Below are 16578 nucleotides of genomic sequence, written 5' to 3'. Positions count from 1 at the left end.
CTTTAGGTCAGGAATTTTCAGCAGTTAATGACTGTCTGGCTTTTTCTTTGGCCCTTGGTTTCTCCAGCCCATCATTAACAGTGAGGAAAGTGCTTTCTCCAGTGGTCACTTTGGCTTAATCATTACCTTTTCACGCTACAGAATATACCAGCTGGGAAATAAGTGTCTTCTATGCGTTACGATCCATAAAGTGTTCCTTAGGTTTCATTTCTTTGAAAGAATATTCTGTTAGGACATGAGAATTTAATGTAAAAGATGATTGAGTATTATCCTCAGCCCCAAGAAAGGTTAGATCACTCTCAGGAATTGGGACTAAATAGCTTTGCAGTGATGCCCTTCCACTCCTAAGGGTGGTTTAAGGCCATAGATTAAAGGCCAAGATTAAAGCTTAAGAATTTATCTATGTAATCTAGGTTCCCATACTATTCTTTTGGTATTGGAGTGCTTTGGAAATTATATGTGGACACAAATATTTTCTCGTCCACTGGACCTCTTTTTTTTTTTTTTTTTTTTGGAATTTAATATGTAATCATTGTGCGGAGTGTGGCAACGGTGTCTTGAGAGTTAAAAATTATTTAAAAATCTAAAGGGGAACAACCATCTGCTCTGTTTGTCCAGCCTAGTAGATTCCCCTCTTCCAACCACACTCTCTGTCTCAAAACACATAGAAGCTGTATATGACTTTGTTCAGAGGAAGATTAATTTATACCTGAAAATGACTTTTTTTTGCACTTTATAAGATAAAAAATGAGATACTATGGAATGGATGTATCTTCTGACCACCGTATCGATCGTACTCTTCGTAAAAAATTAACCAGATTGTGAGTAGATTGTATGCATGTACATACATAAACCTTTGAACAGTCTTCAGTTCTTGTGCATTGTTATTTGAGTCATTCTTTAAGCTTTATGACTTCAAATGCCATAAATAAAATAATGCCTAAATGCCAAAAAAAAAATTGTGAATATATCTTTCCTTCAGGGTGTATTTGAGCTTGAAAACAATTGCGTAAGAAATGCACTACTTGGAGGATAAATAAATTCACAAGAAAACAACAGCGTTTTCTAAAGCGCATATTGAATGCGTAGAGATTCCGAGCAGCAGTGCAGTGTTATTGCTGAGTAGTCAGGTAGTAGTGAAGCCCCTCCACTTGAGCGGTAAAAGAAAATGGGAATTCCTTCATCAGTAGATTTAAAATCAATATGGTGTCTCTTGAGGGTTTGGTATTAAACATGGAAGTAATGTGACTGATGAGCCTAATTTTAATGTTTTGCTGCAAAAGAGATTTAGTGCCTGCATAACTATTATTGGTACTATTAGCTTTTCATTTTGTATCTTTAAGTGAAAACACAGAGTGCACATCAAAACAGCAGGCATCAGCTTTTGCTTTAGCACTTTTTTTTTTTTACTTTTCAAGAAAAATAACAGCAGCAGAATATACGTAGTGTTCCAGGAAACAGCCACTCAGGAGTCCCACAAGGGCTGGGACTGTGCTTTGTGGTTTCCCTGACTCTTGGAGTGACACTTTTACTTTTTAAGCTGAGGCTTCATTTGTATTTTGAAAATATGACAATCTACTTCTTAGCAAGGTTGTGTTGTTTCTAAAAGGCTGGACTTGCCAGAGGATTTAAATCTGGTGGGGATCCAGTAATTCCCTTAACAGTGAGTGTTAAAATCTACACCTTTAAAATAGCTCTACGTCTTTAAACCTCAAGCTAACCTCCGTGTTAAAACAGCTGGCTAACCATGAGTAGAAATGGGAAAAGTCCAAAAGAAAGGAGTGACAATACTCATGTTTCATTCTGTGCTTAAATGGATCTTTTCCTCGGCCTCACAGCTAACCAGTGCGGATTATTTATCGATTTTAAAGCCAGAAATTAACACTGTTCCTTGTAGGCAGAAGAGAAATGTATGGGATCATTATTAATTCTTTAGCATTATAATGCCTTCTGGCTCAATGTGTGTGCTAGGGACCAAGTGTAAACGCGCATTTATCATCCCGATCCTTAATCTGTTCCCAAAAATGTCCTTCAGTGGAGAACAGTGAAAAAGCTTTTCTAACGGATTTGAGACCTTTTTTTGCTGCTGATACAAAGATCTTTACAGCCTTTGCTGTAATTGAACCTTCGAATGTAAAATGTTGCAAATAACAGTTTAGAGTGTTCCTTTTCCAAAATAAAAAAAAAAAAAAACTGAACAACCCCCCCCCCACTATGACTCTAGTTGCCTTCACATGAAATCTTTCAGCTTGCTTTTGTTATGGCAAATTACCCAGGCCTCCTTGGTACCTGAAAAGATCTTTCCCCTTCCCAGTCAACCTAATTTTCGAGTCCTTAGCTTCTCTTTGTTTCTCCTGTTATTTCTAGTTTCTCCATTTTTCTGTGTTCCTTTCCCTCGACAGCAGTCTCAGATGTTGCTAATAGAATTCAGCTGCAGAGGAAATACAATCCTGGTAAGAGTCAGTGTGCCGAATCCCTCACTAGCCACTGAACTTAGTGGGACAAAATTGTCCTTCACGTAATTTTAACAGCATCCATGGAGGAATTCCAGCTATCCGTCTGTCCTGTCATCTTCGTGCAGTTCCTTCTACCTCCATTGTAATACAAGGTAGAAGGGATAGGAGCACTACAGCAGCTGTTATTGTTTGATCAGCAACACAATCTTTGCTGGAATTTCATTTCCCTTGCAGCCTAGCTACTAGAATACATTTGTCATCCATACTTTGTAGCAGACTTATATTTGCCTGTAATTACATACCAGTCTGGCAATACTTTATTGTTAACATAAAGTACTGCCATTTAAATCCCCAATCTTAAACTGAAGTATTTGCAAAACTCTGTAATTGCTAAAATAATAAAGCTGCCATTATTGTGCGGGAAGTTTAGAGCTTGTTACCGAAATATTTACACAGGCTTAACTATACCTGGATGCATTCCTTACGTTTTCCTGTGTTGCTTAAGAGACAGACAGACTTCTGCTGGGTGTAAGTTTCTGATACATTCACAGAATGGCTGAGGTTGGAAGGGACCTCGGGAGGTCAGCTTGTCCAGCCCCCTGCTCAAGTGGCACCACCGGGAGCCGGCTGCGCAGGACCATGTCCTGATGGCTTTTGAGTTATCGCCAAAGATGGAAACTCCAAGAGGTCCCTGAGCAACCTGTGCCAGGGCTCACTCAAAACTCCACTTCAGGTTTTCTAGCTCATGGTGTGTTCCCATGTACTAAGAAGTCTACAAAAGATAACTAGGAAAAACAAGTTCAGTGTGGTTGAACTCAGTGTAACGGGGACAGACGGTACTGCGAACGCTTAGGGATATGCAAACCAGAAAAGACAATATATTTTGGTTTCATTTTGTGTTGGCTTTTTGCAAACAGAAAACCTGTGATGCCCCTCTCTTGCTGTTTATTACTCATTCTGCAATTTAAATTTTCTTTGCTTTTAAATAGTTCTCCGTGTATTGTATGTAAGACTGATTGGGTAAAAACAGATGGCGGCTTTGAAAACTTGGATGAGAGTTTGCTGTGAACCATAAGCAATGTTGCCACATTCTTTTTCTTTACAGGAAGCTCAAAGCATCCATACTCAGTATGCACGTGTCTCCAAAAACTTGGGAATTTGTGTTAAAACCAGCATGGTCTCTAACCCGTGCTCTTACGCACCTGTACAGAATTTCTCAACTCTCTGTGCTGTTTTGGGGTAGGGCGGGGAAGATTTTGAATTCTTCCAGCAATCACCGCTGGATGGTACAAGTGAGTGCAGGTGGTTTTACATTGCCCTGAAGACCTTCAGGTAAAAACAGATGTTCAGATTCTGTAGATATGTGGCAGATGAGTGTGTAGTTGTGTTGTGTTCTTTGGCTGTGAAGGTTCTGGTTTCCTCCCCTCACATGGCCACGGCCTCTCACCTGTCCCTCCTGCCCCGGCCCAGCAGCACACCTCCACAGGAGTGGTAAAGGCCTTTCTCTCTGGAACAGGTGTAAGGCGCTTTTAATTTGCAAAAAGAGCTTCCCGGGGTCTTTACTGGGGACGAGTTTGAGCAACAGAGCCCGGAAGGGAAGCGCCTCCGCCAGGATCCCCTCAGCCCGCCAGGCCCAGTGGCACCATGGTCATGGTCATGGTCATGGTCATGGTCATGGTCATGGTCATGGTCATGGTCATGGTCGAGGCCGAGGCCGAGGGGCGGGAGCCGTGCCTCCGACACAGGTGCCTGGCGAGAACGAGCGGACACCCCGTCCGGCCGTACCCTCGAAAGCCTCTCGGACGGAGGCGTCTGCCCGCCCCGCCTCGCCGCCCGCACCGACACCCTTCGCGGCGGCGGCGTGAGGCCGCTCCCGGGGAGCCGGGGCAGGCCCGGGCCTGCCGGGCGGCGAGCTGAGGCGAGCCCGCGCCCCGCGGAGGGGCCGGCAGACGCCGGGGGCCGCCGGAAGGGGTGTTTCCGCGCGGGCCCCGGGCGGGCCGAAGCGGGGGCTGCTCCTCCCGCGGCCCGTCGCCAGCCGGCCCCGGGCCCCGCCACCCGCCCCTCGCCGCTCGGCGGCAGCCCCGACTCGCGTCGCTCCGCGTTAGATTGCTCGCGTCTGCCGGGAGCTGGCGGCGGCGCGGCCAGGCGAGCTCAGCCGAGCGCAGAGGCGGATTTTGAGGAACAATAACAGAGCGGGGAGCGCGGGACCGGCGCGGCCGCCCCGCCCGCCGCCGCCGCCGCACCATGTACGCCTTTGTGCGGTTCCTGGAGGACAACGTCTGCTACGCCCTGCCCGTCTCCTGCGTCCAGGACTTCAGCCCCACGTCCCAGCTCGACTTCGACAACCAGAAGGTCTACACGGTGTACCGCAACCCCGAGGAGGCGGAGGAGGACGACGAGAGCCCCGGCGAGTGGGGCGACCGCCTGCTGCTCCACAAGGCCCAGATCCTGGCGCTGGCAGGTGAGGGCGGGCCGGGCCGGGCCGCGGGGAGGGGAGAGGAAGGGGGGGGGGGGGGAAGGCCGGGCCAGGGGAAGCCCCAAATGCCGCCCTCTCCCCGCTGAGGTGGGGGAGGGAGGAGGGAAGGGAGGGGGCGGCATCGCGGCGACACATGCTCAGAGCCCGGGCGGCACATGGCGGGCGGGGGGCGCGGGGAGGCCGGAGAGCCCGGGGCGGGGGGGGGGGGGGGTGTTCTCCCACCCCCTCAGCACGGCGGGGCCGGGGCGGGCCCGGGCTTGGGAAGTGGTCGTTGGTGGGGTCGTTGGAAGGGTCGTTGTGGGGGTGGGGCGGGGGCTGTCCCGGCCGGGCAGCGCCGCGCTCCTGCGGGGACTCTGCGGCTCCTCCGGAGCGGTTTCCAAAATCACCGTGAGCCCCGGGTTAGTGCCCGTCCGTACACCGCGGCGGGGGTGAGATCAGAAACTTTAAAAAAAAAAAAAAAAAAAAAAAAGTTAAGGTTTTCGTACACAGAGTATTTATAGTGCATGGAGTCATTTATATACCTTTGCAGTTTGGCGGCATGTTGCCAAATTACGGGGGTACTGTTTTATATCCACTTTGTTAGTTTAAGTGACTTCACCAATTGGAAGGCATTAATGGAACCAGACCTTTAGATACTGTGCTTGTTAAGCTTGGTTTTGCTACATTTGGTTTGTTTCATGTTGAACTTACGAATGTCTCCCTAGCAAAGAGGACCAATTACAGTGTGTATAAAGAAATAAGCCCATATTTTTGCCATTTAAATGAGTTTGGCCCTTGTGAGATAGTACTTCTGCCGTGTGTCCCCCCAGATCACAGCTCTTTGGCAGCATGTTGCTTTGAAGACTTTCTGTAGTTTCCTTGCAGCCACAGAAAACACATTGCTGTAGTCAGAGTTGACATAGAAAGGAAGTTTGGTGGTGTTTGTAGGAAATTACTGGCTAGGGTGAACTTACCCAATAGTCTGTTGAAAGATGGCAAGAACCATTTGAAATTTCAGTCTGGAAAGCAAAGAGGACATTGGGTTCTGATCCTGACCTTTCCACTTGGGGAGAAATACTGGTTACGTCCATTTCCCCAAATATGGAATGGGCTTAATATAAACTCTGCTGTCCACTGTTGAGTTCTGAGAAGGCAATGCGGAGTTCTGATCTCTAAACAGAGTAACTTGGTGTTGAAGTCCAGTAAAACTTGTATTTTTAAATTTTATTTTGATTTTTTAAAATATCAGTTCCTAAACCAGTTCAGCCTGGTGGTGGTCCACTGGGTCCCTGACTCAGGCAGTGACTTTTGCCATTATCCTGTTTCCCGTAGTGACCATAAGCAGATGCCTGGAAAGAACAAGAAACAGGCAAGCAAAGTTTCCTTGTAAAACTTTTCCAGTTGCTGCATATTTGCAACTCCAGGAGTTCAGGAGAACTAATAAGATAACAAGAGAATCACTCTCCTGGTAGGCTAAGTTTTTGTTGTCCTGTGTTTTGTCTGTCCTGTCTATAGCGGAGGAGAATTGGTATATGAAGTATTTCTTGCAAGCTACCCATCACATCCATGGAAGACAGCGGTGGGGTTTGCTTGGCCTCTTCTCAAAGGCATTCCAATTGGACTTCACCTTCCCCTTTCTCACTGGGTTAACCACAGCAGCCCTGCCCTTTCTCTTCCTCATGCTCGTCTCAATGTAACTAAAGTGTTTCAAAGAAAAACCTGGTAACAGCCATTTTGCCCATGTGTTGAGCCTGAGCTTTCCCGCAGCAAGTGCTTTCTCAGTCCCCTTGTTCCAGGCAGAGTCTGTACACACCTGAGAAGTGTTCTTCTGTACAGTTTCCCATGTTTCATCTCTCTTGAACCAGAACAAACCCATATATGCTGTTTTCTCCAGAGAACAAGGCTTGTTACCTGTATTAGTGATTTGCACTAATTGCTCCCCAGGGACTTTAATTTCTACAGGAAATTCTCCTGCTGAGCAAGGAACACAAAGAAACATAGAGCTATCTTTATAACATCTGTCACATCTCAATATATCTGACTAGATCTGTAATTTGCATGCTTGGAAAACTTCTCACCTGGACACCAGATGAATCTTTACTTCTGTTCTTCTTTCTACTCTGCACCATGTAAAAATACCATAATTTAAATAATCCTTCGTATACAACATATGTTTACCTACTTTTAAAGTTGTCGCTTTCTCCTCAGAGTTTTAATATTGGTGTTTTTATTATGGTTAAAATCTTGGGGAGAAAAGTTGATGTTACATTAAGACATCTTAGCATAGTTTTCGGTTTATAGTGACCAACTATTTTTACAGGTTATAACAACATTTTATGGCAAACATAACATCAGACTTGTAATGCAAAGTGGGTTTTAGTTAAAAAAATAATGTTTCTATTCTGCAGTAATGTTTCACATACCAGTATAGAACTTTTCATTCTAAAGGATTCCAGCCTACCTTAGTTGTAATGTAAGTAATGTGTATGAAGTGGCTTTTATATGTAAAATACACTTAGTAACTTGATTTTGAATTTTTGGAAGGAGCCCTTGCCTGCACAAATTAGGACATCAGTGACTTTAAGGCTTTACTGCTTTGGTCCAAGGATTCCTCATTAGGAACAGGCTTCAGGACCAAAGTCACGGTACAGATATTAAATTAAACAACAGAAAAGAATAAAATGGGAAAAAGTAATTTTTTTTGAGCCTGCACAGTATTCTTTTAAAGTTTCAATGGTGCCCAATTTTCATGCACTGATTTAACAAGGCTGCTCAAGTAAGCAAAGTTGTACATATTTATATATATTTTCATGATCAAACACTGCCCATGCAGTGGGAGTTAATCGTAGTCTGAGAAATAGATCCACTTGCTTTTCCTTTCTAGCGACCTAAAAAAAGGAAGGAGTAGACGAGGAACACAGATAAAAGACCCATATTAGCATCGTGACTTTTTCTTTTGAAAAGAGTTTCCTTTCCTATGTTGTTTAAAGAAATTTAGATACCTTTGAAACTTTTACCCTTGTAAAGTAGGAGTTTACACACGGGGATAAATACCCATTCATGCCCATAGTACAAAGGTTTATTGGAGCATTGGTTGTGTAAAGGGTTCATGAAACAATTGTCCTCATTTGAGAGAGTCTAGAAGCAATTCTTTGATCCTTTGTGGTGAGATTGGATGGTTGGAAGCCTGTATGCTTGTGAGGAATGTTACTGATGCTGCTATAAAGGTATCACAAATTTTAAAAGAAAAAAAAAAGAGGGAAGTAAGTTGGGCGTGCCTGATCAGAGTATCAAGTAATTGCAGTAGACTTGGTTGAGGAGATAAATACTGTCGTCTTTTGAATACTTCAGTAAGAAGCAATATGTATTACAGCAGAGTGATACATTTGCTCTGAGCAGCTGTACACTTTTCTTTTGTCTGTGTGCGTGCGGTTGGGAACTGCTGATAGTGGTGGTATGTGTTCATCTGGGAACCTTCAACTTTTTCAAAAGTTAGCCAAAGACTAGGGCTCAAACCAGACAGGTTGACTCCTGACTAACAGTTCTAGACCTTTGAGCTGTAGAAGGTATATTAAAGTGAATGTTTTGTGCCATAACAAGTTCACCGTTTGGCTAACAGGCAACTGATGTTATGTAGTAATAAAGGAATATTTTTTTTGCCTCTTGAATGGAAAATATAGCTCATTAGACTGGAGTTTCACTGTATAACAGCTTTTTGAGGTGGCATGTTAACTGGTCTATCTTGTTGAGAAAACAAAAATAGTAGACGGCTTTTCAGGAAGAGTTTGAGTCCCTCTTTCTGATCGTCCACGCCCTTCCTTTTTTATTCTTCTCTGTCCTCTCCTCAAAATGCTGAAAAGCTGTTTTTCTGGTCCATCTTCTGGAAATATGTGTGCCACTTGCAACTTTTTCACACATGTACAATGTATTTGCTAGCAGCATTTTGTCTATAAGCATATGCACCTTATAGGAGCTAGCATGATCCATAAGTGACCCTGTTGGAGCCTTTTCTTGCTTTGCAAAGTGATGTGGATGAGGTGGAATGAACTGAGGTTCAGGGACTTTTTAAAGTTTACTACTTTGGGCTATGTTTATTAACAAGTTAATAGTGACTATCTTCTAATTGGAGGCATTCTTCCCTGACTACAGTAAATAATTGTTCTCTCTAGCTGCTGCCCCCAACATTTCCCACCCACACAGTCGTAACAAATGTATCTCCATCAGATTCTCACAGCAATTCCCTAGCTCCCACAGCAGATGTGTTAATACCTGTATGCATCCATATCCTTTCTTGCCCCTTGATAAAATGTTATGCTCCACTTCTTATTAAAATAGGTTAGGTGGTTGGTTTTTTTTTTTTTTAAACCTTTAAAAGCCTGTACAGCTCATGGTGAGGTAATTTGCTGTGTATTTCAGAAAGATATAAAATCTCTGTTCCCAGAACAATTTTAAATTAAAGGATTCTAGGACTGAGTTTTGAGTAAGGCTGAGGGTGGATACACATGAAGAAGTTGAAGCAGACTTCTCTGATATGGATAGCTGGTGGAGGAGAGGCCCTTTGTTAAATGCTGGAGTAGGTGAAAATTTAGAAGATGAGATCTTGGATTATATCAAGCATATACAAAATTTAGGTCCGGAAGTGGTCTTGATATGTAACATTAATGTGAAGCTCTCATTGATATTTCTGTAGTATTGTGTGTCTTCGTGCATATTTTTTCCCTTGATGTGCTGTTTGGAGTTGGAGTATGCGGAGCGCGTCATAGCTGCGGCCACTGTGTACCCATGCTCCATCCCACGTTCCTAAATAGCCCACATGCTGTGTTTCCTTTCCCAGTTTGTAGGCTGAATGAACTATTGTGGTAAGAACCACATTTGCCAACTCTTTGTTCCTGGAAAGCTCTAGGTCTATTCCCTATCATGCAACTCGTATGGTGTGTGACAGGGACCTGGGGAGAAATCGCACCAGGAAAAAATTCGGAATGCATGCAACTGCTTCTTGGGTGATCCTGAGTGTTGTCCTGAGTGAAGTGCCAGGAGGAGGCTGTAGGAAACCTTCCAGTAGTGGTAGTGGTTCCTCACAGACTCTTTTGAATTGGTTAGTTTTTTCCTGGGATAATTCTGGAGTACCTGTGGGTGAGCTTGTTTGCCACTGCCCTTGAGCAGCAGGTCCAGCTCTTCCTAACTGTGCTACCTGCCTGCTGTACCCGGCCATCGGGTCTTGCCATGTGAACGGCCCTCTTGCCATCACTGAGAGAAAGTAAGCCCAGCAGGGTAGGCAGTGCTGAAGTAACCTTGTTCAAACCACAGTTTTTTAAATTATTTTTTTTTTTTTTTTAAACTTTCTGCTGTGATATTTGAAGTGCATGGCCTGCTTTGTCAGATATTTAACTGGCATGCTACTGCTGTGTTACCTTTTCACTAGGTGGAAGATCTAGCTGTATGCAGAGGTTCACCAAATCATTTTGTGTAACAGAGTGACTGCATCACATTCTTAAACGTAGTCCTTAATACAAGTGTGGTAGTATTCATAAAGAATATTTAAAACTAAACTTCACACTCATTTTGTGTTTGATCCATTTCTGGTTTATTTTTAACTCTTTTAAGATGAAGGGTGTTTGTTTTTTTTTCCTTCTAAATTCTACTGTAGGGGCATATCTGAGATATGAACTGCTTATACAAAGGCAAAATTTGGGTTTTTTATGTCTTTTGTGTCTGTTCAGCATTGAAGTCTTAATATGGCATATTCATGTAAAGCTTAAATGGCAGCAGCAAAAAAAATTTGGAACTTTTAAAACTGTATCTGGTAAACAGTTAGTTGCTTGGAGTAATCCTTGTGATATGATAGCGGTGATAGTTATTTGTCATCAACAGGATAAAGTGCCAGTAAAAAGGAATTAAAAAGCTGGGATTTATCTGTGCAAGAAGATTTTACCCTTATATTTAGTTTTGTCTTTTCCTGTATTATTCCTGTATTATGTGCTTATTCTGGAAATAAATACTTTTTTTTTTTTTTGTCTTAAACCCTACTCAACTGACCTTGTTCCTCAGTCATGTTTGCTTTTTGCTTTCCCCTAATAGTCAGAAGTCACTTATTTATTTATTTTTATGACACAAAGACATACACGTGACCTACGCTGTTGTTGTTTCTCTTGGTCTTAGTACATGCATTGCACTGTATAACACCAGTTATGATTGTAAATGTTGTATAAGCTTTATCTAAGATACAATAAAACTATGAATTTCAGGATTTTAATAAAATTGACTTCAAAGATAGTGTGGTTATGGTAGCTATGGTAACTAACACTTACTAATTAAAATATGCTAAAATTTGCAGGGGAGTGAAAAGGGGAAAATAATGTAAGTTAATGTTTTTGTTTTCATAATTTAACAGTAAAACATTTCTTTTTTCCAGTGGATTGCCTAAGTGCCAGTCAGTCGGTTATTTGCTTTTTTTAAAAGCAACCCTTTAAAAACAGTAGAGGCTGAGCCACATTGTAATTTTTGTATGCTAATTAAAAAAATGCATAAATCTACCCACTATTTCCATAGCAAGCTCTTTCCTTGGGCAGGGATAGTTGTGGAGGTTTCCTGGAGTGCTCCCTGTAGGCTGCTGCTTTATCTGCTCTATCTGCTGAATAGCTGGTAGGTGATATCTCCATGGCTTTGTGGCCTTTGTGATGATGAAATCCTAATCAGAGTTTGGTCCTAATATAATTTTACAGTATGATACAGACTGACCAGTCAGGGCAGCCAGATTGACAAATTGTAGCTGTCATTGAGATTGATGATCTCTTTAAGTGAACTTTTGAACTTTTAAAGAAAGAAATAGCTTTTATTATATGTAGTTTTTTGTAAAATATTTATCACGTTCAAACTTTTGAAAAATAATTCCCATAGTTGAGTTTCATATGCAGTACAGAGGAAAGATTTAAAAGATAGCATTTTAACATCCTACTTGTTCTCAGTGTTTCTTTTTTTTTTTAATTTAATAGTAATATTGTACTATTGCATTTCTTCCAGAAAGGATTAAGAGAGTTGTTCCATAATAGCTATAATCCTTTGTGTTTGGCGTGTTCGGAGTATTGTGCAAATATTAACAATCTGTACAACACTTCAGTGGGGTAGATGTGAACAGTAAGATGGAATGGTTTAGTTATTCAAGGTCAGTATTTAAGTAAATATTAGATCCAGGATTAAAACTGTCCCCAGTCTTGTAAAGAGCATGATTTCCTGTTTCTCAGCTTAATGTCTTGTCTGTACTTGATCTTCCAGCTCTATCAGTTTCTACTGCAGACAGACACTCTTCTAATACCACTAAAAGTTAAATGGGAGAGTTTTGCTGACAAAGAATAAAAGAATAATAGTTATTTCTAGCAGAGTTTAGTTTTGAGCCATGTTGCTTTTGGTTGATTATTTTTGAAGAGACTTTGTATTAACTTTTGAGTTAAGAAATGGATTTCATATTAAAATGGAAAATAAGGAAGAAGATATGTTTAAGTTTTTTTTGCAGCACAGGTCTGACACATCTGGGCTCATACTCAGTAAATCTGAACAGTCTGCTTGTAAATGAGCATGTGCAAAAGGAGAATGTTAGGAAATATTTGAATGTCTTCATGTGCATTAGAAATGTGACCACAAATGGGGGTCCGTATCAAAAACTCTTCACTTCTAGCAGTATTAAACTGAATATCTTTGTTGTTCACTAGATGAAAAAGTGTGCATTCAGATGTGAACATTTGTTCTTTTAGTAGCCAGTGCGGTAGATTTCTTTTTTTTGCGAGAGCAACAGCAGGTCTGTGCCCTGTGAATTTACTTGTTTTATTGTACTGAATATTGATGAGGGAGAGCCAGTCTTGATGTAGGACTTCAGACAGAACTTAGAGATAGAAGTTGTTTATATGATCTGTCCTCTGCTTTTGTAGGACTTTGGCTGCTTAATCTTTCTCTTTGTTCTTTAGTGCCTTTCTACAAAACAGGTGTGGCTTTCTCTCCATCACCAGTGACCAGTCGTGATTCAGGCTGCTGGCACATCATCCTTCTTACCCATCATCTCTAAACCTGTCATGCGGTAGCTTAAGACCTTTCTATCTTGCCTTTTCCCAATTTGATTAATAATTATTTTCACTCTGTTTCCTATTCTCTACACTTAATTGAAATTCACTCCACGCAGTTGAACAGCCTTTGTGGCTCTTCAGGAACTTCACCTTCATGTGCTTATAGGCCCTGCCAGTCACAGTGCTACTTGATGTGTTGTTCTTCTCTGACTTTTTTGCTTACTCTTCTTTTTCTTCTGAAGACCTTATTCTAGTCAGTTGTTTGCATGTTTATTGTCATCTTCTCTTTCTGGGGAAGTGCTGCAGGGCTATTTAGTTCTTAAATTTTGGGGGTGATACTAGCCCAGATGATGGCAGCTCTCAGCTCGACCTTTTAATTCCTGACTTTTCTCACTTAAATTTGTTGTCATCTTCTCTTTCTGACATTATTATGCAGCAATCTTTCTTCCAGCTTGTGCTTAGGATGGCCCAACATATTTTCCCACCATTTTTGTGTATTTCTCTTTATTTTAGAGTGAGGAGGGGAAATCATCTTTCCTGTCATTCCCAACCCAAATTCTTGCTGTCTCATATTATTCTTCATCTGCTTTGTTGCTTACACCCAGCTTTACCTTTCTGTCCAACTAATTATACTTCATGTAGTGTTTTTGCTGTGCCCTTCGCTTATTTCTGTAATCTTTTTCTTTGTCCTTCCAACAAAGCTCTAGTAGACTGGGAGAAAAAAAAAAAAAAAAGCAAAACAATATAGTAAATTATACTATCCAAATCCTGAATTGGCAGTGCCAGCACCCAGTTGAGCCCTGTTTTTGCACATAACTCCTCCTTTTAGCTGCATCGAGTTTGACAGCACTTGTATTCTTCAAATAACTTTTGCATTTCTATGGCTGTCCATTATCCTATCTGGTCTCTTACTGTCATTCTGAGTTTCTTCTTTGGTAGTGGTCTTAATCTCAGTGCACTACTAGCTGACAGATGTTTTTTATGAGACAAGTTTTGGTTTTTTTCTCTGTATCCTGAATATCTTCTGAGTCAGCAGGATTGTTACATTTTCTGAAAACTCTTCTGTTCTTCCTGTTAAAGTCCTTCTTTAATGTTTGCATTAAATTAGCTAAGAAAGTAATTTGTAATTCTTTTTTTCCCATTTCAAATAAACTAGATGGCTGTTTTTTGCCCCCCCCTTTTTTTTTTTAATACTGTCATGCTGTTTTCCTTCTCAGTCACAGCAATATTGATTATTGTTTATTTGTGTTAAAGTGGTGCTTAGGCATCCATGCCCTGTTGTGCCTTGTGTGTGTATTTGCTTTGAAGCACCAAGTATACCTTTGGTTGTGTTTGGTTTTGTGTTTTTTTTTGTTTTTTTTTCTTTGGCTCTTAAGTGTCTTTTTACTTTATGAACTGTAACCGATGCACAGCCTGCTAAGGCAGGTGACGTTCTCTGCTCTGTAGAAGCAACCTGGCTAAATTGGTAGCGAAGCAGTTCAGTGCAGCAGTGCGGGGGGAATTTTGTACAGGTGTTGCCCATATGTGTTGGGTATATGCCTGGAAATAGGAAGGGTGATGGTAAATTTCTTCATCTGTCAGTATATCATTTTTCACAAGGGCTGGAATTTTTTTGAAGGCTTAGGGGAAGGACGACTTTTGCTCAAGGTTCTTTCATTTTATTATTGTAAGATTTATAGCATTGCCAAGCCCTTTATTTGGACTGATCCCAGACCTGCCATCCCTCATCCATTTAGAGTGCAGAGCTCTCTTCCTCTATTTTTCCAGCTTGTACTCCAAAGGTGGAAAAAAGAGTCAGCATTTGAACTATTTTTTGAGGGGATTAGTTTGTTCGGTCCTTACTTTCAAATTAGAAAATAAGGAATGTTTTAAGCAGACTTTGAGATTTCCGTAGTTGTATTCTACATCCCACGATAGGTTTTTCAATTTTAGAGCACTAACATACTTTCACTTGAATTTAACCACTTTATTTCCTGCCTTGTCAAAGTTGCTTTGTCTGCCTCGGTTCCCTGCCGCTCTAGCCTTAAAGCTATTACCTTTTGGCCCGGATCCACCCATCCTGACATTGAAACGAAGGCCCGACCGAAGAAAACATTCCAGGAACAGTTTATCCTTCACTAGTTGATATAGATTCTCTAATGCAGGGTTGCTTTTTGGCTCTTCTTTCAGCACTGCTGAGGCCAAATGTCTTCCCAGCCACGCTGAAATTCCTCAGCAGTTCACTTTTTTTTTTTTTTTTTTACTACCCAAACAACTTTGGTAGATGGCCGTATGGGGAGACATGCTATCATGTGCACTGGCTCTCGAGTCCTGTACTTCAGTACCTTGTGGAGTTAACTGGCAAGGTCTCTCCAAGTCTGACCTTTTCCTGGAGCACAGTCACTCCAGAATGCTTTATCCTGAATATCGAATCACAGAATACAGTTTTCTCTGTCTGGCACTATGGCTACTGTGGACAAAAGCAATTTTTCATAGTTTACGTGTGTCTTCCAGAATGTCCCTTCTTAAAGGACAGAGGGCATCAATGTTGTCCATTCTTGTCATGCTTCTGCCCTGCATATTTTGTTACAAGTACCTAATGAGGTGTGTTAAGTGCTAGTTCTCAGTAGCCGGTATCACTGAACCACTTATGCCATGTATAGGAAAAACAACAGACACAACTTTATGACGATCTGGTCATGGCCATCTAAGGGAAGGTGTAATTTTTAATTTGTAGCAAGGTTTAAATGACTATGGACAAATTCTGTCATTACAAACTGAGGCTCCGAGCTACGACATTTCTAGGGCTGTCCTCTCTCTTACTGTGTTCTGTAGCTTCGGGCGCTGAACTGCAGCTTGTCTAGCCATTTGGTTCATATCCTGGTTTGCTCCTGATTCAAAATTGTGCGTGTTTTGCTTTTTGCTGGATTCTTCTTTTGCACCTGTCTTTTGTAGGCTGGCACAAGAACAGACGTTCAGTCCTAAGAAGAACTGCTCTAAATGCACATTTGTGTTTCTTCTACCCCTCCCCTGGTCTCCTCTCACTCCCTTCTACCCTGTCCCAAATTCCATTAATATTTACAGAACAAAAGCCAGTACTCCAGCATTAGCCTTAAATTCAGAATGAGATTTTTCTGGCTCTGTCTGCAGCTAATGTAGAAGACAACAGAGGTTAGAAATGCACTTTTTTTTTTTTTTTTTTTTTTTTTTAAAAAAAAAAGCATCCTTTTCGTATCCAACATACTAGATGAATTGTGTTAGGTATAAATAGGCCTACAAAGTCCAGAGCATGTGTAAGAAAATATTATATGTACTGTTGTTGGAAGGCAGAGGAACATGAATTTATTTGCTCAGTGACTAAATTAAAAATTCCTCAGCTTTAACTTATATGAACTCATTTTCACCATTGTTTCTTCAAATTTTATATGGGGAGAAGAGAGTTCCTTTCTTCAACTTCCTGATTCATGTACAGAATAAGCAGTAAAATCAGAGTCAAATGAAAAGATTTGCCAAACATGAAAAGAGAACCATGTTGTTAGTTACACACCAATAATATATAAACTTAAGCATTTTTAAGGAGCATTATATAAATAAACTTTTACCTTCAGTCCATCAGTGAAGTTTTGCAAATATA

General features: G+C 41.5%; 1 protein-coding gene across 6 annotated transcripts in view; it reads left to right on the top strand.

Annotated features, from left to right (window-relative positions):
- The window catches only part of LOC309672808 (BEN domain-containing protein 5), a gene marked incomplete at both ends in the record, with an annotated part of 984871 nt that overhangs the window by 582420 nt on the left and 385873 nt on the right, over positions 1-16578 (top strand). Inside the window, 2 exons of one of the 6 annotated variants that reach the window (XM_082484409.1) lie at positions 4842-4917; positions 6244-6280. The exons of 3 other annotated variants lie outside the window; for them this stretch is intronic. Coding sequence is in view for 1 of the 3 variants with exons in the window: in XM_082484408.1 (XP_082340534.1) it covers positions 4701-4917 (217 nt within the window). Of the gene's footprint in view, positions 1-4574; positions 4918-6243; positions 6281-16578 lie in introns of those variants that run through there. 2 more of the 6 variants (XM_082484408.1, XM_082484411.1) reach the window with 2 other exon arrangements.

The sequence above is a fragment of the Vanellus vanellus genome (genome assembly GCF_965231255.1).
Source record: "Vanellus vanellus genome assembly, chromosome: 5".
NCBI classification, from domain to species: domain Eukaryota; kingdom Metazoa; phylum Chordata; class Aves; order Charadriiformes; family Charadriidae; genus Vanellus; species Vanellus vanellus.
The sequence above is the reverse complement of the archived record's forward strand: the minus strand, read 5'-3'. Positions and strand labels throughout refer to the sequence as shown.